This window comes from Panthera onca, chromosome D2 (assembly GCF_046562875.1).
Source record: "Panthera onca isolate mPanOnc1 chromosome D2, mPanOnc1 haplotype 2, whole genome shotgun sequence".
Lineage (NCBI taxonomy): Eukaryota > Metazoa > Chordata > Mammalia > Carnivora > Felidae > Panthera > Panthera onca.
In genome coordinates, this window is record NC_138349.1 from 55,256,980 (window position 1) to 55,282,199 (window position 25,220).

At 56.8% G+C, this 25,220-nt stretch overlaps 1 protein-coding gene across 4 annotated transcripts in view; it reads right to left on the reverse strand.

Moving 5' to 3' along the window:
* The window catches only part of CDH23 (cadherin related 23), a 414,296-nt gene that overhangs the window by 108,599 nt on the left and 280,477 nt on the right, over positions 1–25,220 (reverse strand). For all 4 annotated transcript variants that reach the window (XM_078434342.2, XM_078434344.2, XM_078434341.2 and 1 more), the window contains exons 14-21: positions 20,598–20,662; positions 18,690–18,927; positions 16,983–17,088; positions 14,542–14,669; positions 9,840–9,912; positions 8,006–8,122; positions 4,735–4,847; positions 3,439–3,546 (exon numbers count right to left, since the gene is read on the reverse strand). In XM_078434342.2, coding sequence (XP_078290468.2) covers positions 3,439–3,546; positions 4,735–4,847; positions 8,006–8,122; positions 9,840–9,912; positions 14,542–14,669; positions 16,983–17,088; positions 18,690–18,927; positions 20,598–20,662 — 948 coding nt within the window. The remainder of the gene's footprint in view (positions 1–3,438; positions 3,547–4,734; positions 4,848–8,005; positions 8,123–9,839; positions 9,913–14,541; positions 14,670–16,982; positions 17,089–18,689; positions 18,928–20,597; positions 20,663–25,220) is intronic.

The following is a 25,220-nucleotide window of genomic DNA, read 5'->3' on the forward strand; positions in this document are numbered from 1 at the left end:
GTCAGCACAGAGCCTGATGTGGGGCTTGAACCCACGAACTGTGAGATCATGACCTGAGCCGAAGTCAGACACTTCACCGACTGAGCCACCCAGGCGCCCTAGTTTTTGAATTCCTACAATGCACCTGGCACTGTGTGAGGCACTGGGGTTCAACAGCAAACGAGACAGGTATGAACCCAGAGGAGGAGGCATGGTGACGACAGCTATCATTTCTCTGTTACTCACCCCGTGGCTCATTAAATACAAACCACAACTCTATTCGTGGGGGCTCTCACTGTCCCATTTTCTAGATAAGACCATTGGAGCACAGAAAGGTAAGGTGATTTGCCTAAGGTCACACAGCTGATAAGGGATGTGGCTGGGATTAGACCGTAGACATTTTGGGAGCAAAGGCTGCTCTCTTAATCCCTATAGTGTCTCTGAATAAGCAAGCAACCTAATAAATAAATGAACACAGACGTGGGATCAGCTCTGGAAGAAACAATGTAGAACGCTACCTTAGGCAGGGTGATCAGGGAGGGCCTCTCTGAGGAAGTGGCATTTTAAGCTGTGGAGGAGAATGAGGCAGCTGTGGGAAAAGCAGGGGTGAGGGGTAGAGGGAGAGGAACGCTCTGCAGGGGGGGAGCAGGGGGTGGAAAGCTCTGAGGGGAGGAAGAGTTTAGCGGATTGGGGACGGGTGGGAGGACATGTGTCAGATGGGCAGCCCCTATGCAAACATGGCCTCCTCCCTGATGTCACTTGTCCTGGGTCAGCTGTCCCCCTCCCCACCCCCAGCTCCCTTTCTCATATCTCAGCCACAGCCCCCACCTTACCCAGGGCCACTGTGTGGCCTTAGAAGGCCTCAGGGAGCCCCCCCCCCCCCCACAGCATTACAGTGTACCCACATGTAAATGCCTAGACACCACAAGATTTAGCAGAATTTCATGACTATTCCTTTTGAAACTACTTTGCTATGACACCTTTGACTAATGTATGGGCTTCCTGATTCCTGATTTCCTGGAAACGATCACACATACCTGGGAATTCCAGAGAATTCTGAAAATTCTCAAGAATTACAGAAAAAAAATCTAACTGACAATTTGTCCTTAAGTGCAATGAAATTTTTTCAGATGCTGAATCTCATGATGGCTGAAGTTGTCATTATATATTTGGCTAGACGTTTGATATAATAAGTTTTAATTTTGACTTTGCCCTTTTCTCTTTCAACTTCTGAGTCATGACACTGTAGGGGCGGGGGGGCATCTCAAACACTAGCAGGGGGCCCGGAAACACTGGAGTCCCCACCCTGTGGGAGGAACGGCCATGCCAAGCCTGTCCTGAGGGGTGGGTTCACATGTCCGACTCCCCAGAGATAAAGGTGGGGCAGGTCCGTCTGCTAAGAACTCTGGCTTTTACACAGGGCGAGATGGGAACCAGTGGTGGGTTTAAGCAGGAAAGTGACATAAACCTCCCTGAAAACAGAGGGGAATATCGTCACTTTCTGTGCTTCTAAGGTTGACGGGCACAGGGCCTGGGACATGGCAGGTGCTCACTGAAGGTGTGCCGAGGTTCCCGGGGAGTGAGAAGACCCTGGGAAGCAGGCCCCTGGCCCACTGTCCACACCTGCTCACAGTCCAAAGGCTGCAAGGAAGGCTGGAGACCCGGAGAGCGCCACTGGGGACCAGATCTGGGAAATGCCCAAGGCCAAGTGCAGTCCCAGTCCAGCAAACCTTCTCTCTGTCTGGCAGGTGGACTCTTCAAACATGGCACCTCTGGCTAGTGTCCCATGCAGCCACTTTCTCCCAGGGACACCTGTCTCACTTGCCTCTCAATGCCCTCTGGGAAGATTTTCTCAGAAACATAAAGCAAAGGTAAGGGTTGATCAGGCAGGTGTTCCGAGGTAGGCTCTCTTGGGGTCCCGGGCTGGAGTGGTCTTGGGCTAGAGCCCAAGTGCCCACGAGATGGCAGCAGAGAGTGCCCACAAGGTCTAGAGCACTTGAGACAGCCAGGAAAGGGCCCAAGGTAGTGGTTCCCAAACCTGGCCCTGGGCTCCAAGGAGTCCTCCCACTGGGGCTTTGAAAAACTAGATCCCAGATTCCTGACGCAGACCCTACTGGAATGTCTGGGAGGGGGATCCACCCACCAGTTGAGAGCCATTCAGATCTTGAACACATGGAAAGGAGGACAGGAGCCTCCCTTCGAGGCTGACAGCCTTACCAGTCTAGACCAGTCCTACTGGCTACGGCTGATGAGGGGCGGGGGTGGGGAGGCTAAGCCTCAAAGGAGGTTGGGCAGCCTTCCTGGAGAGCTGGATATGAAACGTGCCCTTCTTCTCCCACCCCACACACACTCTCCAGTTTCTCAGGACCTGGCCCACCAGCCAGGGCTCCCTGAGCCAGCAGGGATGTAGGGCTGGACCAGGTAGTTTCCAAATCAGACAGACCTGGGTTCAAGTCCTGATACAACCTCTTACTAGCTCTGGGACCCTGGGCAAACCCCTCAAACTCCAAGTCTCGGTTTCCTCCACAGTGTGATGGGAGCAATGAGTCTACCTGCCCCATCATGAGGATGAGAGAGAAATCATGAGAAGCCTTCGGGCAAAGCCTGGCATGTCGCAGACACTCAGTATGTGGGGTTATCATGGACTATCAGGTTCATGTTCGTCACAGCTGGCGGAGTGGCCATGGGGCTGGACACTGGAGATAAGCCACCTCAAATGAGGCCAAATGGGGCACAAGGGTGAGGGGAAGAGACAGCCTCACAAACGTGAACTCCAGAGCAGACCAAGTGGGGTATGCAACCCTGACTTTCCTCATCTTCCCCAGGAGGCTGGCTCCCTTCCGGACTCCTGAGGCTTTGGCCATGTCTCCCCTGCTCCCCACTCTGAGTCATATCCCTGCACGCAGCACGCCCAGGGGCCTGGGCAAACCTGGAATATTCCGGGCCAGAAAATCCCTGGGCGAACTTCAAACGCCCCACTGGGAAATCCCTGGGGCCCACCTGTGGGGGGAGCTGACCAGGCTCCCGCTGCAATGACAGAAGCAGTGAGGGAAAGGTGGGGGGCAGAATCTATGCTGTAGGACTTAAGGAGGACGCCTGTAAGGCACCTGGGGAGGGTGGGGCACTCCTTGTGGCCCGAACTGAGTCCCGGGGTCTCTGCCAAGTGTGGTCACTAGCTGAACCAGCCCTAGTTGCCTTGTCACTGTCCCTGGGCTGCCATTGCTCCCTTTGACAAAGCCCAAAGCCCACTGTCTCTGAGACCCAGGTGAGGGCTTTCCACCAAACTCTGACTACCTTCCACCATGCAAGAGAGCTTCTGGAAGTCTGCTCCGTGGGCTGGTTCAGAGGGAGACATGACATCTATCAGTCCCATGTGGACCGGCCCACGGGGCTCATGAGGGAATGGCGGACACCTTCAGGAGGGCAGCCTGGAGGCTCAGCTGTCCTACCACCACTTACCGTGGTCACGTCAGAATCTGGAGGGGTCATCTCCACCAGGTTGATGTAGTAGGGGGCGTCCTTCCAGGTGGGGTGGTTGTCGTTGATGTCCAGGAGGGTGATGTTCACCTGCGAAGCCACGGGGGGTGGGGGGGGGAGGCACCTGGCTGAGCTGTGCAAGGGCAGTGCCCACGAGGGGGACATACTCAGGTGCCTGCGGGGCATCTCGGCATTAATTCCACTGGTTCCACCCACTTTGGGGGCTTCGGGGCAGGCCTGGGCTTTCAAGGAGGGAGCCAGGTCCCTTCAGGAGACAGCTTAGGTGTTATCCCATCAGGAAGCAGAGGAATGAAGGAAGCGACCCCTGAAATACTTCCTGTAACCTGGGCCTTCTCTCACCCACCCCTGTCTTGGCGGAAGGTGACTGACAGGGTGGGGGGACCTAGTAGAATCCCCTGAGATTCCGTCAGTCTCAGCTACCAGCCAAGCAATTTCCCTGCTCCCCTGCCACCCACGTAAATTATTTATAGGGCTCAGAATCCTATTAGCAGGGGCCTCCCATGACCGAATGGGGCACTGAGGATTTTTCTGCCAAGTCTCTGGCCAAGAAATACTGACACCAGCCCCTCTGGCTGGGCAAGGATGGGGGGCAGCTGCGGTGGGTAGGGTGAGGGCCGTGCGGAGAGGTCGGGGAGGGCTCCTGAGGGGCAGCCGGAGAAAGCAAGGGGAGGGTCATGGAAAGGAGGTGGCTAGAGTGAGTGGTCAGTGCATCCTCCTGCTTCTCACTGCCCCCTATCTCTCGTACAGCCCAGAGCCCGGTCAGGGCCCTCGGATGTCCCTTCTCTAGCTTCCTATATCTGAGGCACTTCGGTGGGATGACCAGGCCTTGGATGGGGAATCTAGGCCTTTATGGGTCCCGCTTACTCATGGTAGGGAAATCTAGGCATCATCTCTCAGCACCAAGGTGAGGGGTGGTGAGGGTTGGGGGCCCTGCCTCCCGTTCTGGGCCACTCTTCCTGGCAGGAATACGTGCCCCGTGTAGGAGCCCCTAGGGAAGGGCCTATGGAGCGCACGCTTTCTGCTTCTTGCCCCACTGGTCTTTGGGGGACGTTTGCTCCTCCCATGTGCCACCACGTCCCAGGTGGGAATGCCTTTATTTCCTGCGGCTGCAGCGGCCCCAGGGCTGACCCTGGCTGACAGTGAGTTGGTAACTGCCACCCTCACCCCGCTCCCACGTGCCTCACACTGCATCAGGACACAGGTGCACCCTAAAGATGGGCTGGGGAGCAGGGGTCACAGCAGGGGGCGGGCACTCACGGTGGCGATGCCGGTTTTCTGGTTGTGGCCCACGCCCCCGTCCACCGCTCGTACGATGAGGATGTATTCAGACTTGGTCTCACGGTCAAGCAGGGAGGTGGTGGTAATTTCGCCTGCAGGAGAGAGGGTTTGGGCGGGCCAGGGAGGGAGCAGGGAAGGAGGGAGAGAGGGGGTGAAGCCGTTTGCACAAGCTGACAGCATGTGTTTGCACGTGTGTGCATGTGCTGGGGTGTGAGGTGACGCTCGTGAAGGGACAGGGGATAGCACCTATGCCTTGGCAACCAGAAGCCAGAGGTGGCAACACCTTTCTGATCGGAAAGTCATTTTTTAATGTGGGAAAATCTAGGCTGATAATGGCCTTAGGGGATGGAGAATACGACAGGTCACAAAAGACCTCTCTTAAGATTTTTGACATTATCTTAGTAGCTCTATCACTTGAGACTTGCTACCTAAATCCTATGTGCCTCAGTTTCCTTATCTGGTCAGAAGGGAAAAGTAATAGGGCTGTTGAGGGATTAATTCGGTTGACATCACAGAAGGCTTAGAACAGTGCCTGGCGCTGTTTCTTACAGGACAGCACTGAAATGTATGTGTTTCACACATGGTCACCCTGGTGACTCATTACTGGACAAGTAACTTACAGTGTATTGAGAACAGTTATAAAAGAATTTCCTTAATTACCTTGTAACGTGATTATATTGCCTTGAGGTGTTTTTTCCCCCCCAGTGTATAAACGAGTTATTTCATGAAATACAAGCAATTATAATTGACCATCGGGGCACCTGGGTGGCTCAGTTGGTTAAGCATGTGACTCTTGATTTCAGCTCAGGCCGTGAGCTCACAGTTTGTGAGTTCGAGCCCTGCATCAGGCTCTTTGCTCATAGCAGAGTCTGCTTTGGATCCTCTGTCTCCCTCTCTCCCTTGCCCCTCCCCCACTTGTGCTTGCTGTCTCTCAAAAATAAATGTTAAACAAATTTTTCAAAAAATGGATCATTTATCAGCCCGTTTTTGGCTTTTCTTTGTATTCTGGTATAACTAAAACGTGGAGGTCACGCCGGGTCACGCGGCGTGCTGGTGTTTGACAACCGCCTCCCTAAAACAAGAACAAAAAGGCATTTGCTGATTTTCAAGTTGTAATGCTCCCACCAGGGCCACTGTAAGCTACTGATTGGATGGCACTGAACACAGAATGGAGGAGATGCTTGAACTTGGCTCTCAGGAGTAGCTGTGAGGTGGGCCAGCCTCAGGGCGTCATGGTAGGCAGGCCATTTACCAGCGCACATGGGCTACGGAAAAGAGCGATGCCTTGAGGACAGTGAGGCCCACATCTGAATTCTGATTAACGGCCCTTTCTACACGTTCAGCCTTGGAAAAGTGGGCCTCAGTTTTCTCATCTGTAAAATGGGTATTAGTATGCCTTCGGATCAAAGCTGTTGTGAGGATTACGTAACTACAGGTCAAGATCTCCGCACTCAGAAAAGGCTTATTTCCTTTCAATAGACTGTGAGAATACCCCCAAGGCAGGGACTGTCTTTTTTTTTTTTTTTAATCCCTCTTGCCTGCGCTGTGTGACCCGCGGCAAGTTACTCAACTTCTCTGTGCTTGGCTTATTCTACCATCAAATGATGGAGCTGGACCAGATGTCTCACATTTGCCTCCCTGCCACACTGGCAGATCGTCTGGTTTGTGCAGGGCTGAGAGGGAAGCTGAGCATGGGGACGGGACAGTGAAGGTGCTGAGGCCAAAAACAAAAGACTGGCAAAGGTCTGCCCACCACACCGTGCTCCTTGCTGGGGTGGTGTCGATTAATTGGCAGGGCAAGGAAGAAATTAATCTCTGAAAAGTTTTAAACGTGAACTTGTCGGTGTGATAGATGGCTACCCCTGTCTGGGAAATTAGATCCAATTAAGGCCACCTTTGTGGAGCAGGCCTGGCTAATTTGACCAAGGAGCTCTGAGGAAAACACACCTTCATAGCGGAAGGAGCTGTGTTAAGGGAGCACGACTGCCTGAGAGGGGCTGGCAGGCCAGAAACTACTTCCCGAGGCCCCCTTCATCTAGGCGGGGCTGTTGCCTGGTTCCGGCCAATAGGATGTGGGCAGAAGTGACATATGTCACCTCCGGGCCTGGCCCATAGGCATCTCCTTCGACAGCACTCCAGGCTCTCTTCCTTTTTGCAGTGACCTTGGAGCCACAACGGGGAAGGCGCCCGGGTCCCAGAATCACCATGCGGAAGGCTGTCCACTGGACGTGGTGCTGGACCGCCGTGTGAGTTAGAATCTCTGCTGTGTTGAGCCACTGAGATTTCAGGGTTGGCCCACTTGGCATCGGCAGTGCCCTTACAATACAGAATCGGGGACTCAGAAGCGGGGGGCCTTGCATGTCCACTAAATGGGCCGGGAACCCCAGGAGGACAGGTCATGTCTGATTCCATCCTGCGCCCCAGCACCCAGCACGGCACCTGGTGGAGAGGAGGTCCCCACTGAAGCCTGAATACATGAATGAATGTCCAAGGGCCTCATATCCCTTCCCAGCTTCTGATCTGGGGTCTATTGTTGCTTTTTCCCCCTCCCCCTTGCCCCCCCCCCCCCCCACCAGCTTCAAGGGAGAGAGATCTGGAGGGAGGCGTATGGGGAAAGGGGGAAGAGAGGTGAGGGCTCCGTGGGCTGACCAGGGAGCCGGGGATGGGGGCCTCTGGGTGAAAAGACCAAAGACGATGATGATGAAGATGTGATTCTGTCAGCACTTACTGTATGCCAGGGACCACTCTATGAGCGCTCCCTGCAATCACTCACGTGACCCACACTACACCCCTAACGTGACCATCCTCGTCCCGCAGGGGGGAAACCAAGGCTTACACAGTGTTAAGAGGAGAAGCCAGAGTTCAGCAAATAGGTCAGCTGCTGAGGGAGGGGGACATGGAGGCTTGAGGAAAGAGAGCCCCCAAAGGGTGGCATGTTGGCCAGCTGTTGGTAAAATGGAACACATTTTAAACCTAACAGGGCTCTTCACCATTGAAAGATACCCTGAAGTGGGTACATTCACGTTCCAATTTTTTTTTGGGGGGGGTGTGTAGGATCAGTAATCACACTCAGGTTAATATTGCAGGGATAAGACCAGGCGTTCAAAGCTGGCATGCTCCACACGAGGGCTTCCTGTGAAAGGGAGAGAGAACTTGGCCCAGGAGCAGGACCAGGGCTGGGCGTGGGGAGCCGGCCTGAGGTGAAGGTGACGGGGACCACGGGGCACGGCGGGGGGGGGGGGGTGCTCACCTGAGCGGGCGTTGATCCGAAACTGGGAGGAGCCCTCCAAGGAGTAGATAATGGACTCCTGACCGTACTCCCGGGAGCGGTCCAGGTCCGTGGCATTCAGGAACAGCACCGTGGCCCCTTTCGGGAGACAAAGTGGGGAACGCTCACCCCGGGTTTGCGGCCCCAGGCCTTGGGAGGGGGACCCGGGACCTCCTGGTGACCAGCCTTCAGGAGGCAGGGAGCCTGCTGCTGGGGCACCCAGGGATGAGGCGGGGAGGCTCGACCTCCAGAGCTCCCTGGGCTGCGTGGGGACAAGGCTCCATGAAGGGGGTCCCAGAGCCTGCGGTGGCGGTGGCTTGTGCCAGAAGCTCGCGACCCACCACTGCTATCCACCTCTCTCTGGCCGCTCGCCATGTGCAATACACTCAGACTGGCTTTGAGTCAAAAAGAAATGAAGCCCCATGTTACATGATGCCACATTGACCGTATTCAATTTCGGTCTTGTTACATCTCGTTCACAAGGGGAATTTATAAGGGATTTTATTTTCCCTGTACTGTCTAGTGAAGGCCCTCACCTTCATTTCCATCTCCTGAAATCCGGGGTCGGGGGATCCGCCTTTCCCAGCTGTGCTCACCAGACCATCATCGGTCGGGTTTGGGGCTCCAGCCCCCTCCTGTCCCCACTGCCACCCGACTGCCCCACCGAGGAGGTTCGGTGTATGACGCCCAGGCTGGAACCCCAGGGGACCCTCTGGCAACTGTCTGAGCCTCAGCCTCTTCCTCTGTGAAATGGGTCTACCTGGAAAGAGAGCCAGCTTGCGGGGTCGTTGGTGAGGATGGGGGTGGGGGGGAAGCAGGCCCATGCAGGGTGCAGGCCCGTGGCAGCTCTCTCTGAGCCACAGGCTGCCGTTACTATTGTGTGCGTGAGTCAACAGTCCCTGGGGGTCCGAGGGGCCAGGCAGACGGCTGTGAGATAGGCAGGTCATTCTGGCCCCTTCCGGGGATTGTGAAGCCTCTAATCTGACTCTCAGTCTCACCCTGAGCAGGAGGACAGGTACACGGGCCCTGACACACCCTTTATCCAAGCACAAGCTGGAAACGGACTAAGTGCCATGACGAAGTCCTCTCCTAAGCAGAGGTCACGGGGACAGCGGGGAGTGCACGGGGGTAGCTTCAGCAGTGTTATTCTCTAGGAGATGCCCGACTGGGACAGGGAAGGGTGGGCTGGGCACAGCCTGGCACCCACCCAGAAAAATCATCAGATGCCAGGAAGGTACCCGGAGACTCCCTAGAGAAGGCTCCATGGTGCCACAGAAGGTCACCCCTGCCACCTCCGGATGCTACAGCAATTCCTGATAGGGCGGTTTCCCCACTAGAACAGTCCGCCCTGGGTGTAAGGGTGAAGCTGTCAGGAAGGATGGAGCGGGTCCCCCGGAACCTGAATGTGGAGCTGGTGGCCCCGGGTCTGCAAGCTGGGCCCTGCCACCAGAGACGCAGCCGAGAGATGAGCGGCCCACTCTTGTTCTCACGTACGTACGCACAGCATCCTTTCAGGCCACCCCCTTGGCCACCCTGGCCCTGGGACCTGCCTCACAGCACTGGGATTCAGTACTCTGTATACACTCACTTAATCAAGGTTGTCGGATTACTGATGGGTGACCATTCCTGCGAGGCTGCAGCTGCGGGAGAGTGGGGACCAAGTACCCAGCGGAGCGCCTGCACATAGTAGGGGCTCGTGCTCTGTAAATGGCTGTTGGCTGGCAGATGACTGGACCTCTCCAGAGGCTCCCCTCGCTTGTCTTGGGGGTGTCTGTTGGCTTCGTGCCCTCACACCCTCCCCCGCCCGAGCCCGTACCTGCCATGATGTTCTCCACCACGGAGACGAAGTAGGCAGGCTTGCTGAAGGTGGGCGGGTTGTCGTTCTCATCCTGGAAGGAAAACAGACAGGTTGGAGGGGACAGGAAGGCCTGCAGGGCTGGTCTGTCGGCCAAGGGGAGGCTGGGCGTGGCTGGCACTGAGGGGCTTTGGCCTTGACACACGACCAGAACCAAGTGGGGTGTCACGAAGGGGCCAGGTGCTCCCCTGGCTGGGCTATAGTACAGGGACGGAGGACAGGCCTTGGGGAGACGTGTGAGGGCCAGGAAGATGGAGAATGAAGGCAGCAGAAGGCAGCAGGTTCCCTGCTCTCCCATTGGTGTTTTGGTGCAGCTCCAAGCTGCTCCTGTTCTCCTGCTCAGCTTATCGTCCTCCACGCTGGGGGTGCCCGCTTGCAACTTCCCTCCCAGCTCCGCCAGGATGACGGTGGAAGGTTCTAGAACCCTCCTGGCCCCCAGAAATGAAGGGAGCAAGGAGCACTCTGGCCCGGAAGATACAGAAGTGTGCAGTGGCAGGCAGGCAGGGTCAGGTGGCTTCCCAGAGCCCACCTCGTCCAGGTCTTGAGCAGTCCTTCATCTGGCCCAGCCTTCACCAGCAAGCAGGTCAGCGGGGCAGTGGTCAGGGCCGGTGTGGGCCGAGGGGCTGAACAGGCACAGCCTCTGCCTCCTCTTGGCTCCTCTGTCTCCCTCTTGCCCAGCTAGGGGCGACTTCCCCCCACCTTGAAGACTCTGGTCCTCACCCACAGCTTTTTGTAATCAATCAGTGAGAATTTCTGCCCGTTCGCCTTTTGGAGGAAGCCCCCACTGGCCCACCTGACTCAGAGCCTTCTCCCCTTCCCCTGGGAGCCGGGGAGCGGGGGCAGGGGGACTGGGGCGGTGGCCTCTGGGGGAGTCCGCAGTGTTCGCGGCACTGCCCCCCCAGGGCCTCATTCCCCAAGGAACCGGGAGCTCTTGGAGGGGAAGCTCCTTTTGCTGGAGTCCCTTCTAGCTGAGCAGCAATGAATGAGGGGGGGTGGGGAGAGAGAGAGAGAGAGGCACCAAAGCTGCTGTCCACCCCTTGGGACTTAAGACAGTCCCATCCTGCCAGACTGTGGGTGCCCAGAAAGGAGTGGTGCTCCCCCTCTTCCCCCGCCTGTCCCCGGGCCCTGGGCTGTGCAGCAGCTCCCCCGCCTCAGAGAACCCATGGCGTGAGGACTCGCCTGACGTCCGGTGCCCCAACAGCCTGCCTGGGCATCCCTCTGGTGCAAGCGTGGGTGCCCCATATACGGATAGATCGAAGCCTTCTGCTTGGCTGTGCGAGACGGCGTCGAGAATGTCAGTGACAGAGCACGAGGCAGAAACTTATTAGCGGTGATATTTCCCCGGATCCTGGCACTGCATTCGCTATTAGTTCTAATTCAGCGGCTCCCTCTACAAAAGCTTATTGTCCCCTAATGGGAAATCTACAAACCGAGTTTGACTTCTTTATTAAAAACCAACAAGCAGTGGGTGAAAAGGAATCACCTGAATCACCTGGCCCCTCTCGCCCGCCTCCTTTTCCCTCAGGAGCCCTGTCGGCCCGATCTGCCTCTCCCCACCCCCAGCCTGTGCAGTGAGTGCCACCATAAGCTACTCATCTGCACTGGGTTTTTCTCCGCCCCCCCCCCCCCCCCAGTTGAGAGAAAATCCCTTTGGTGGATGGAGGCAGCAGCTTAGCCAAGTGACAGCTACTTAAAAATCACCCACATGCAAAATCAGCCCAAAGGCGGTGACCTTTTCAAGTGTGGTCCTTAGACACGAGCGACTCTATCATCCCAAAGCCCTGCCTGAGAGAGGATGTTCACTCACAGCCAAGGTGGCACCTGTCTTTGTTGCCAGACCGCCCCCCCTGTCCCGCCCCCCCTGCTGCCAGGGGCCGGGGCACACGTGGAAGGAAAGCATAGGGCCCTCACTGACCTGCGTGACAGCTTTGAGGGGATTTGAAAATGACCCCTCTGCCGGGCTCAGGTAGCTCCAGGCCAAGTGGATTCCTGCCCCCACCCACCCCTGCACATGGAGACCCTGCTGTCTGGTCTCAGGGCGGGAGGCCACTCTTTGATTCCCAGTGAATGTAAGGTTAGCTTGGTTCCTTGGCCGCCCTCTTCCTGCTTGCCCTGGCTCCACTGGAGAAGCTGAGGCAAAAGGAGAAAGGGGCCCTTTCTGGGTTCCTCAACAGAACCACAGGTTGGCATAGTCCCTGGGTCTCAAGATCCCATCAGGGCAGAGCTTGGAAGGCCTTGCTACTCAAAGGGTGGTCCCCTGACCCGAAGCATCAACATTGCCCAGACCTTGTTAGGCCTGCAGAGCCTCAGCCCTTCCTTGGACTCACTAAATAAGAATCTGCATTTTAACAAGAGCTCCAGGAAATTTCCACGGACCTAGAGGAGTACGGGTCTCAATCACACGCAGAGGGCTTCAGGCCTTGGAGTGTGGTGGGGAGAATGTGAACTCAGGAGTCAGACAGGTCAGGATTCAAATCCTAGCTTACTGGGACCAGAAGCAAATTCAAATGCCACTTGCTAGCCCAAAAGTGAGGAAGGCGCTGGTGATCTGGGCCCCGCTCTGTTCCCCTCCTGAGCCTCACTTGCCTCATCTTTAAAATGGGATTAAGAGAGATTGTGTGATGTGCGAGCACCTCACATATTATTGGAGCTCAAGAAGTTTTCGTTTCCATTTGGCCAATTCGGCCTGCCCATCTCCGGGCTGGTGTAAAACAACCTCACCTTACTTCTCTAGACCTCCCCTATTCCCACCCTCTGCTTCATCCGTCTTCCCCAAACTTACAGGGGGTTCTTCTCTGTCTGGCCGAGTTCTCCGGAATTCCCGTTTGTACCAGAGACAGCTTGGGCACGGATGCTGCCGATCGTATGCACGTCTGTCTTATCAGCCGTGACGACAGCCAACATTACAGGTGCTGAGTGTCACCGGCATGATCTCACTTAATCCTCATGATAAGATCATGAGGCAGTACCACGATTATCCCTATTTTGCACATGAAGAAACTGAGGCCCAGAGAGGGTTAAGGACCCCAGGTCACACAGCTAGCAGGTGGCAGAGCCCTGTTTCAGAACCATAAACCTCCACAGCTACGTTCCTCCCTCCGTCCACAGCGCCCCCTTTAGGGCAGAACTGGCTTCGCAGGCACATTCGCCCATGTGCTACTGCAAACCTGCACACGCCGGGGCTGGGGGGGAATCATTGCTTGCCTGGGGACTGGGGTTGGGGGGACGTCATTGCTTGCCTGGGCGGAGAACACCAGCCAGGTTGGAAATAATGGGTGGGGTGGTCAGGGTTAGGAGCGTGACCAGGACTGGGGGGCTTTGGGGGCAGTGTTTAATCAAGACCGGGAAACGAGGGTCAGGGTCATGTGGGTTAGAAAACCAAGATGTCACGATTGGAAGGGAGAGCCTTCTGATTCTGCTCGGTACTTCAAAGGGGGGAGCTGCGCTGCAGGTTAAAGGCAAGCAGTGAGTGTTTAGGCTTCTGCGACTCTCTTCTTTTCCAGCCTTGCCCCCCTCTACCCCACCCCCTCCCCGGGGCCTCCTGCCACTCCCTGAAGCAGGGCCTCAGACTCTCTGCTCTTCCCTTTGCTGGTTCTGCCCAGCCTTACCCTCTGAGGCCACCCCTAAATCCTGCTCCCACATGCCCACCTGCAGGGCTCCCCCAGGGCCTCAGCCCTGGCCTCATCACTGCCAGCCCATCCTATGCAGCAAGCCAGTAGGGGTCCCTGCCCAGACAAGGACCTTCGCGCTCAGGAGCTGGCCCCGGAGCCTCTGTCTTGGGTCGAGAGGACAAGGCTTTGTAAAGCCAGGTGTGGGGCAGTGCCAGAAGCTACCGGCGAAGCGGGCTGGGACAGGAAGGTCATCTAGCACGCCCGCTCTGGAAGGGATTTTCCCGAGCGCACGTCAGATCGCAGCGTATCTCCTCACCTGACAATCTGATCTAATCCTCCTGGAGCCGGTGATGCACTAACTCTTCCATCAACACGCCTCCACCCTTTGCTGCTGGGAGCAGCCTCTATGAGATGGGGAGGGGGGTGTGCTTGCTTGTGCAGATGCCGTGAGGAGGTCTCCGGCGGGGAAAGACCCCCTGGGGCCCCAGTGGACCGTGATCTGCACCCCTGGGATCACTGGGGGAGCAGCACGGGGCGAAGGAACCAGAGTGGAGATAGATTCAGTGACTAATAATTTCAGACCCGGAGAGCACTCACGTGTGCTCAGCACTCATGTCAGACAAGCTGTGGTTTGGTTTCAGAGAGACAGAAGAGAGAAGATGACCTTCCAGTAATTTCCTCGGACCTCACAAAGTATGGCTGTACATGAGGGAGTCCCGCGACACTTCCTCCCGCTTGAGCCCTGGCTCCTGTTCCCTGTCAGCGGGTGACCCGAGGCCCCTGATGGAGTTGGAGTGGGACCGTCAGGCTCATCTCGCACCCCAGGGCCTGGGCCTCCCTGGCTGAGCTCGGAGGCAGCTTGGGTGCTGCAGCATGACAGGTTTGCTGGGGGCAGCCGTTGGGGCGGTCTGCTGGGCGACTCCCAGAACTGTGGGGACAGCCGAGGATGTGGGGACACGGTCTGACACCACTGGGCTCAGGCAGGGCCCCCAACACTCTGGGAAGCACTCACCACCCCTCGCCCTGCACGACGGGCACCCCTGGGTACTTACAAACACCTCGACGGTGACAGGGACAGTGCTGTTCAGAGGGGGGTTGCCAGCGTCCTTGGCCATGACTGTCAGATAAATCAGCCCGTTGGGTATCTGTTCATAATCCAGGGGACGACTTACACTGATCACTGAAATGACAGGAACAGGGCCCCAGGCCCTCTCTAAGCAGATTTTTTTTCTTTTTAAATTTTTAAAGTTTATTTATTCATTTTGAGAGAGACAGAGAGATCGAGCATTGGAGGGGCAGAGAGAGAGAGGGAGAGAGAGAATCCCGAGCAGGCTCTGCACTGTTAGCGTGGAGCCCGATAAGCAGACTTTAGATGCTCATCCAGCCGGGGGTCTCCTTTGGGCAGGGAGGACGTGGCTGGCTCAGGCTGGCCAGCCCTGCCGCATTTCCCCCTCCTTCCCCTGAACTCTTGGAGCCTCGTGGTCTTGACTTAGGTTTACTGACCGCCTGATACATGCGAGGCCCAGTGCTGAGCACACTTGGTGTGAACTGTTTTGGTGGTAATGTAAGCACCGCTTTACAGATGAGGAAACCAAGCTCAGGGAGGTTTAGTAACTCGCCCAGTGTCACACAGCTAGCGACTATGACAGAGGCATAGGCTCTGAATCCAGAGCCCAGGCTCTTTCCTGGTGGGTGCCATTGGCTGCTTATCTGTCTCTGTCTCACCTACTTATCTGGCACTCTCCATTAGTCTGGGAGCTGCCCGAGAGGACAAGGTCATGCCTCAGTCTGTCTAGTTGTCTCTTACCACTTCTCCCTCCAAATAAGAACAGAGATCACCCACTTACTGCCCAGCCTCGGGGCTACTGGGGGTGATGCCAGCAGTGGGGTGCAGACAGCAGCTCCCTCCTCCATCTCCTATGGCCCCGCCTGTTCCCTCCCATGGACTTTCTCCTCTCTTCTTCCCTCCCTCATCTCCTCCCTTTACCCCGTGGGCTCTCTGTGCCCATCCAGTGGCCTGCTCTGGGCACTGCTTAGACCCTTTGAGGGGTTACTGAGGGCATGGTGCCGTAGACTTTACTCTCAGCAGAACACTGCTTGAAGGTGGTAAACACCCCCCGTCCCCCGCCTCTGCCACACACACAAAGCCAGAGGCAGGCAGAGACGAAAGGCAGGATTTGAGGGAGCTGAGATGTCCCCCTCCAATGCCCCTCCCCAGTGCACACGCCTGAACTCTCCCATAGGTGCTCTTGCATTTGGGGGAGGGAGGGCACAGTGGCTCGGGCGTGGGGGTCACTGGTGGTCTGCGAAGTCCTGACAACAGTATGAAGTCACCACTTTGGATGTGGCAAATGGGAGCAAAATTATTGCTTTGGTAATATAAAACCTGAGGGAGGGTCAAGAAGAGGCCGGCGTGTGCAAGTGGGCAGAGACGTGGAACTTAAGGTTTTTAAATGGGGTACGCAGATTTTATAGAGACCATCAGGCTGTAGCACCTGGAGCCGGGATCGCAGTTTCTGCAGCCACACTTCTCCGACCCCACCGTGAGGTGCAGGAGGGGTGAGCGCTGAACTCAGAATCACCCAAAGCACATCCGTTCTGCCTTGGGGGCACCTAACTCATCTTCAAGCATTCGGGATGCTTCCCAGAGGAGGGGACGTCCACAGGAGCCCTTAAAGCCAGCCAGAGGTTATGGGCTTAATGGCCGAAGGGAGGCAGAGCAAAGAGACAGGGAGGAAGGGTTTTCCTGGCAGGAGGAACCGAGTCTGCAAAGACCCAGAGATGACCACTGAGGGGAGAGAGTGTCAAGGGGTTCAAAGAGGCTGGGTTCTGGTGTGGGCAGACAGGCGCTGAAAGAAGAGGCCGGGAGAGGCAACCAGGAGCCAGATCACACGGGTCTCCTCGGACACCTTTGCCGCACGGCCTTGGGCAAGTCGCTCCCTGTTCTCTGGACCTCGGGTGCCCCTCATCTGCCAAAGCAGGTGGTCTCAAGGTGGCTGCTGCGATTCCCTGCCTGGGTTCTAGTAGTCAGGAGTCACGGCAGGGCAGGCAGGGCGAGGTCCAGAGTATGGGACTGTGCCTGGACCCAGCTGGGAGTGGCCACAGCCTGGTGGGGGGGTGGGGGTGCGGCTGAGGCACACCCAAAGGATCGGGAGGATGGCTGACCAGCCCCCATGGACCTGCCCAGACAAGCTTGGTAAGAAATAGCGGCCCTGCAGACTGTGGTAACATCAGACGCTGGGCTGACTATGGCCTAACACCCACAGACGGATATAGCTGATCAGACACCCAGATCCTGATCCCACAGGAGGGCGATCCCTGGCTTGCGTCGCTCCAGCCGACGGGCTATGGGGCGGTCTCCCGGGTTGGCCAGGGTGCTGGGAAGCAGATGGCCAACCCCATCCTGAGAAGAGGCGTGAGTGTGCGGCCCTGCTCTGGCCCACAGGCCCTCTTCCCTGGGCTGGGCCCTCGGTCCCGCCGCACGCCTACCTACCTCCATAGCCCTCATACACGCTGATGTCGAAGTAGCTGCCGAAGGCCGAGGCGTTGACGATGCTGTAGGTGATCTGGTTGTTGGGAGGCGAGTCTTCATCTGTCGCCTGGAATTGTGCAGACAGGGCCCGTGAGCCCTCAGGGGTCAGGGCTGGAAGAGGGCGGGTGGGAGGGGAGGGCTGGCCCCCTCCAGAGGCCCCTGCTTTGGGGGATCCGGGCCCTCCTTGTCCCTCCGCGGGAGGGTGACTCCCATGTTGGGGTGTGGAGCCGGCGTGGGGATCTAGAAGGTCAGCTGGAGACCCCGGGAAAAGGGAAGGCCGGGGCTCCCCCCGAGGACGGAGAGGCTTACCACCATATCCGGTGTGACCACCTCCTAGAGCCTTCAGTCTCAGCTTGAACGGCCCACCCACAGGGGCCCTCCCCGACCTCTGGACCAGGCAGGCCCTGTGCCGAGCCTGCCGTCCGCCCCTCCACACCCAACTGTAGCTTCTTGTTCGGTTTCTGCTGGCCTCACCCACACGGTCGGCTCCGTGCAAGCAGACGCCTTACGTTTCTTTTTTAATGTTTACTTATTTTTGAAAGAGAGACAGAGCGCCAGCAGGGGAGGGGCAGACAGAGAGGGAGACACGGAATCCGACACAGGCTCCGGGCTCTGAGCGGTCGGCCCAGAGCCCGACGCGGGGCTCGAACTCACGAACTGTGACATCACGGCCGGAGCTGAAGTCGGATACTTAACCGACTGAGCCACTCAGGCGCCCCAGAAACCTTACATTTCTTGATTACTGCCGTGTACCTACAGCCCAGCACACGGTCAGTGTCACTGCATATGGCACGAATGCCACATGGAGGGAGAGTGCACTGGAATGAGGTTAGAGATCCTTTTACCCCATGACTCTCTTTTGGGGCTTCTTTTCAGATGTCTCTGATCCTAGAGGCCCCCAAGGCCGTCCCACCACTCTGGGTGCACCAGGAGCTGAGTGGGGGAGGGCAGGCATGGTGGGTGGGTCCTGCCTTCTCTGCATTCCCCCCCACCCCCCCCCCCCCCCCCCCCGCCGCCGTGCCCACCCCGGCTACCTGGCCTTCATCCCTGCCGGCTTCAGAAACCCATCCTAAATGGAGGCTCTGGGTCCTGTCACTCTGGGTGGGCACAGTGGGGAAGGCGAGTGAGGACAGGAAGGAGTCTCTGGTCAGAGTTACAATGTGTGTGGGGAATCCCACTGCAGGAGGACGTTGGGAATGTGCGGTCCTGAGTTCTGGTCCTGGCTTCACTACTCCAACTATGCCTCTGGGGACTGTGCCTCTGGGGACTGCGTCTCCCCTCCTGTCTCCCCTTCTGTGAAATGGGAGGTGCCCCACGGTCTCCGGTTCTGTCCAGCTGTGGCAGTTCCCGATTCCAAGCAGCCACCAAGGGGCCCAGATAGGGGTCCTTATGTGAGATCCTGCTTGCCACTTACCAAGGGAGATGGGGAGGACATCCCTTTGCTCAATGGGGACCTGAAATTTAAGCTGACACAGATACTTGGCCCATTCGGTTACCAGGGACAGGAGGGAATGCTCAGAGGCCTGACACAAATCTGGGCCGAATTCTTTGTGGATGGCAGGTTGGGGGCTCTTGTGGCAGCTTCTGCAGGGTGGTGGTCAGGACGAGGGCACAGAGGGAAGGATGGGAGGAGTGCTGGACTGCAGGAGGCCCTGGCATCTCTCTTACCCGGAGCCGCACCAGCTGTGTGACAGAAGGCTCATTCTCTCTCAGGGCCCCCACATAGGCATCCTTCTGGAAGGTGGGCACGTTGTCGTTGACGTCCAACACGTTGATCCTGACCCGGCCTGTGGTCTCCTCCCCACCCCCATCCCGGGCGATGACTGTCAAGGTGAAGCGTTGGATGAGCTCATAGTCCAGTCTGGCGATCAGCATGATGAGGCCTGTGTCCTTGTCCAGAGAGAACCTGCGTCAGGTAGGACAGACGGAGAGAAAGGGACCCTGGCGTAAGGCAGCTTGTAGGTAAGGCCTGTATTTACCAGCCTGTCCTTGCCCAAGGTGATAAACACAAATGAACGGAGTCAGGAATCTGCCCTAAATAAGAAAAGCCCCACTATTTCTGATGCAGAGTGGGGTGGGAGGTGGTGGGCAGGGATCAGGACCACATGGGGCGGGGGGTGTGCGAGAGTCAGGTACGGAAAGGGAAGGAGCAGGTTAATTTCATCTAAGAGGAATCTCAGGCAGAAGGACCCTCCTCCTGTTGTGAATAGGAATTTCTGCCCACTGCAGATATTTAGATGCCAGAGAACTGTCATGGTCAGAGATTCTGCCATTCCAGATGGTTTTGCACCAAAATGTTTTAAATGGGTGGCAAAGCATCCAGCTTGGCGGGGGGTGGAGGGGTGGGCGGGTTGGTCATCTCTTGGGGAATAATACCCCTGGGTCTTCTGCTCAAGGGATGAGCCTTGTGTAAGAGCCCGGGAACTGTGTCCTCGGAAGGAGCAAGGTCCAGTGAGACGGTCCCTCGACCCGCCTCCTCTCAACATCCCCTCAGGAGCCTCCCTTGAGCTGTCAGTTGACATCTGTAGGCCCAGACCTGGTCCACAGCTGCCAGCCACCGAGCCCAGAAGGTCCTGGCTCCAAGCCCAGGAAAGAAGATGGGAAGAGAACAGTAAATCCACGATGATCAGGACAAGGCACCTGAGGGTGTCCTGAGGGACAGGAAATTCCTCCTGCTGCTAGTTCCTTCCTCCCATTTTGAGGCTCCGTCCAGAGTGGCAGAAAATGGCCAGATGCACCTAACAGTCACTGTCTCTTCCTGACCATCCACACAGATCGTCAGGGCCAGTAATCCGAGCTGACAGCCACTGTCTTACGGATCCTGTTGAGTCTCCAGATGCATCAGACATTTCATTTTTAGAAGCAGACCTGCCCCCGGACTCCAGCTTGGCTTTTGATCATGTTAAAAATGAGAGGGCTTCCCTTTCAGCTTAACTGCAGACATGGGAGAGAGAGGCCCGGAACCGCGGTGGGTGACAGGGCAGGGCTGGCACAGGTCAGGTGGTGAGGCAAGCCACCCACCCAGCGGCCGAGGCATGTTGAGAGCCCCATCCTGCTGGAGGCCGTGCATCCTGGTGGCGAAGACCACAGGCAGAGGCCTGGCCCTCGAGCTCCCCAGCTGTGTGACTTTGGGCAAGGGACTCAGCCTCTCTGGGTTTCCTCGTCTGTAAAGCGCGGGTGGTAACAGTGCCTAGCACTGAGCTCCTCCAACACTTGTGGGGATGATGCCAGGTAATGCGTGTGCAGAGGGCCTGACACACGGATCGGGGTCCTATGTACTGGCTACTGCTACGGCAATCGCTTGCTGTGCCGTCCCTGGTGTTTCAAAGCTTCTTCATCCCCCAGGCTAAAGGCTGTCTTTTGGATGTCAGAGAAACTATGCCCCAAGAGAGGTTAGAGGACCTGACTGAGACTGTGCCACAGCCAGGGTCAAACCAGCAGCGGTGCCCGTGGGTTCCGACTCCTCGCTCAGTGCTCTGGCCACGGGGGCACGGCACCCTCCCTGGGCACTGAGAAGTTTCCTGAACCTCACGAGTAGCAGAGTGCCACCGCTGAGGGGCGGGGGCTGGGTCTCACCGGTCAGGGTCATCGCTGAAGAAGTAGTTGACTTCCCCGAAGGTGCCCACGTCATTGTCTGTTGCCTGCAAAGGGGAGAACAGGAAGTCGTTACTGCCAGACCCGGCGGACCTCCTGATGTCACCAGGAAACGTCCACAGCGAACCCACGGTCGTCCCACACGACTCCTCGGGCTGCATTTTCTAGAGGTGCGTTGTTCAGTTTGGTTGCCACCAGTCGCCAACGGCTATTGACATGAACACTGGAGAGCACGGTTCTGGGGGAGCAGCAAGTGTTCTGAGTGGGAGTTGCCTGCTCTGCCACGGCCATGGGCACTGGGCCGCGAGAGGCCCTTGACCGCAGTGGGGGCCTATCTGAATCCTTCTCTGGGATTCTTCTGGCTATCGCTGGGGCTGGATGCTTCCTTCCGGGGCACTGAAGCCCAAACACTACGGACTGAGAGCTGCTGGGATGCATAGGGGGGACGAAGGTGTCCCCAGAGGAGAGCTAGGAGGAGAGGGGCAGAAGCTTACGCGTTCTAGAGTCCTGACCCTGACATCCCTTCCCTTTGCCTCAGTTTGTGAGTCCAACAAGACCTCTTTCACGCAGTCTGGTCCAACTGGGCTTCTGCCACTTGCCGTCGGAAGAGACTGGAGGGAGAGACGCCTGCCTTATGCTGATGACGGTGGCAGTGATGGTGACCACTGCCAGCCTGTCCTGTCGTCACACCTTTTACATCTTCGAAGACCTCATTTCATCCTCATAACCGTCCCACATGATGAGGAAGACAGAGGTTTCTACCCAGTTCACAGATCACAAAACTGAGGCCCAGTCCCCAGCGAGGCCCTGTGTATTCCTGTCACCGTTCTAGGTCATGAGCAGGTTATAGGCAAAGTGGGGCAGAAACAGGGATCCCCGCTCCCAGCCCGGGGATCCATCCTTTCGGCCACCGCAGTGGGGCCCCTCTCCATCTCCTCCCTTCTCTAGGATGACAGTGCTTCTAGCAGAGGTTTGGTTTCTGTGGCTGGGACTTCTGGCTCCTGCATTGTCCTTGGCATGGTTGCAGTCCACAGTATAGGTTAAATGATACCATTCATTCATCCCTTATTAAGCATTCACCGTGTGCCAGGCACGGTGACCCTGCTTGGAGTCACTCAGGCTACTCACTGCCCTGGAGCTGCCCCCAGAGGCCAGGAGGGCAAGGCCTTGGGCTGACCCTAGGGTCACGTGCTTCACTCTCAGGGCTTCTCTCTAAGATTGTGATTGGATTTCCGCTAATAGAAACTTTCGTTTCAATGCTTTTATTTTGGGGCGTCATGGAGGCCTAATTGACAAATAAAATGGTAATGTAGTTGAAGCGTACAACGTGATGATTTGATATCCGTGTATGTTGTGCAGGGATGCCCCCACTGAGTTAATTAACGCATCCGTCACCTCGCTTCTATACCTTTTCAAATCTTTCTCGGCAAGAACGCTGAAGCTGTACTCTCTTAGCGAATTTCGATTCTACAATATGGTGTTGTGAACTATAATCACCATGTTGTTTTACGTTAGAGCCTTGGACCTCATTCATCTTCTGGGCGCGAGTTTGTACCCTTTTACCAACCTCTTTTCCCCCCACCCTCAATATCTTCGCACTAAGTATTTTTTGAGGTTCTTTTCAAGTTCCTACATCCTTGGGGCACCTCGGTGGCTCATTGGGCTAAGCGTCCGACTCCTGATCTCAGCTCAGGTTATGATCTCACGGTTTGTGGGTTTGAGCTCTGCATTGGGCTCTGTGCTGGCAGTGTAGAGCCTGTTTGGGATTCTCTCTGTCTCTCTGTCTCTCTCCCCCCTCCCCCATTCTCTCTGCCCCTCCCCTGCTCACTCACTCTCTTTCTCTCAAAAAAATAAATTAAAAAAAATAAAGTTCCTAAATTCTGTGAAGTCTATTAAATTCCATGTTCTATACAATAAACCCGAATTTTTGAGAAACATTTGTGTTTAGTATCCTCAGCTCAGGAAGGCAGGTAAGTAAATAGTGTATTTCTATACCAAATGATTCAAGTGAAAAAAAATGTTTATACCCAAGGGGTTCAGATCTTAGTCACCCCCCAAAAACCTGGTTCCACAGAACGAAGCCATTTCTGGGACTGTGCTCAGCCTACTTGCACAGGACTGCCTCTTGTGCCCAGATTCCCATTCAATGTCCCCACCACTTGGGTCCCGGCAGACTGTGTGCGGACTTCCCCCGGGGCAGGCTCCGAGGACACAGCTTCTTAGGGACGCATGTCAGATAGGTGACGAGGAGGACGCTGAGCGCTGTAACACACCCTCCTACCCAGGACCGATTGCCCGACAGACCCTCCCCGGAGCCCTGAGCCACTGCTCACAATTAGCGCCATGCCCTTCACTTCCGTGTGTTACTGCTTCTAAGTCAAGAGGAGAGCTTGCTCTCAGAGGAACCTGCACCTGGAGGTTCCAGGGAGAGGAGACAAAGCTCCTCAGAATTAGCCTCTCTCCTCCCCACCCCAGGGGCCAGAAGAGAAGGGGGAAGGAGCCCCTAAGCGCCCTTTCATTTCACTAATAATCACCATGTGTGGTATGGGTACACTATGATAAGAGCGGCTTGGTCTGGGGGACCCTTGGTAAGGGGGCAGTGTGGTGGAGAGACCCCAGTTGTAGGCCAGTGTTGATAGCCCAGGTCACTGTGTGACCGAACACCACCCCCCGCAGGCCTCAGCATCCTCATACGTCAAAGGAAAGGGTTTGGGGGAACAACACAGGCAGAGCCTCATCTCCCGGGCTCACCTCCCAGCATAGACAGTGCCTGGCACAGAGCGGTGCTTCATAAATGCTTGGAAGGGAATGGACAATTTCTAGTAAGAAAGGGGAGGGAACCAAGAAAGGGGGAGTGGAGAGGGAGCAAAGCCAAGGAGGAGAGAGGATTCGAAGCGGAGGGGGCAGAAACAGCCAAAGAAGGGGACGGGGACCAGAGAGAGCAGCTAGGAGGTGTGGAGGAGATCAGAAGACGAAGAGAGGGCTGGCCGTGTAGGAAGTGAGGGGCACAATCAAACCATGGGGGGGGGGTGTTAAAATACATAAACATTAAAAAAAGGGGGGGGGGGCGCCTGGGTAGCTCAGTCGGTTAAGCATCCGACTTTGGCTCAGGTCATGATCTCACGGTCCATGAGTTCGAACCCCGCGTCGGGCTCTGTGCTGACAGCTTGGAGCCTGGAGCCTGCTTCGGAGTCTGTGTCTCCCTCTCTCTCTGACCCTGCCCTGTTCATGCTCTGTTTCTGTCTCAAAAATAAATAAACATTAAAAAAAAAAAAACAAATCATAGGAGGGGTTCCCGGCCCCGGAACAAAGCCCTTCATATCGGGGTGCACTATGGAACTGCACTCAGACTGTCAGGGCAGGAAGGATCCCTGAGGTCCCCTTGTCTAGGCCCTTTCACCCTGGGGCCCAGAGCAGCTGAGGCCCAGGGAAATGAGGTAACAAGATGGGATGGTCTTCTCTTCCCGGGCAGACGCTGGCCTCCAACCTCCCACCCCCTCCCCCACTCCCTCCCCCCGGGGGACTAGGCACAGCCATGGCTCCTACAGTGACCCCTTTCCCCTGGGGCCTCTCGCTGCCCGCCCAAGCCGCTGATGCTGACCAGGGAAGATTTGTGAGTCCTTTAGTGCCACCATCTAATGACCGTATGAAATATGCATGTCCGGTGAAGAGGAGACGGAGAACTTTCATTTTTCAGATGCACGAAGCAGAATAAGAGGATGAAAAGCTGCCTCTGTGGCCCTGCCAGGGTGGGGGCGGCTAGCACCAACACAGGGGGCCTCTCGGTGCACTCGGGCCAGGGCCAGCCGCAGGGGGACTCTGTGCAAGGGCTCTCACAGAGCAAGGGCTCTGTGCCTGGGAGGAGGCAGCAAATCCGATCACCCGGCGGCCTTGCCAGAGGCCCTCCTGGGTCCCCCGGTGTCCTCAGGGGACACATGCTGGTGGCCCTGCCCTCTGGACTTTGCCGCCGGCTCAAGCCTCATCACTGAGCCAGGCTAGCCCAGGTGCAGCTCTGGGCCAGACCGGAGCAGCCCATTTGCTCCCTTTGCCGGGACTGTTTCCTTCCTCTCCCGCCTGGCTCACCCACCTCTGTCCTCCTGGGTTCCCTAAGGCTGGGTTAGGGCTCAGCCCTTCGGGAAACACTCGAAGCTCTGAAGGTGCCGTGGAGGATGTGCTGGGGTCATGGGGCCTGGACGGGAGGGCTCATGATCTCTGTCACCTACAGCAACATCTGCATCCACACCACCACAACATGCAGTCACACACACGTGTATAATTCTGGCCGCAGCCCTAGGAGCTAGGTACAACCCCCTGCTCCCCGCCTTTACCCAACGAGGAAGCAGACAGGGTTCTAAGCGGGTAACTTGCCCAAGATCTCACGGCTGGTAAGTGGCAGAGCTGGCCTCCAAATCCCTCTGTGTTTAAGACTGTCCAGCACCTTGATGGGTAGGCAACCCCCGAGTCTGTCCTGCGGAAGCCAGGGGGCGGCTCTGCCGTGCGAGCTGGTCCAGTGGAGGGTGCTGCTGGGGCCCGCACCTGCCCACCCCACATCCCGCCCCACTCGGCTTCTCCTGCGCTTTTCACACAACCTCCTTCCCCAGGCGT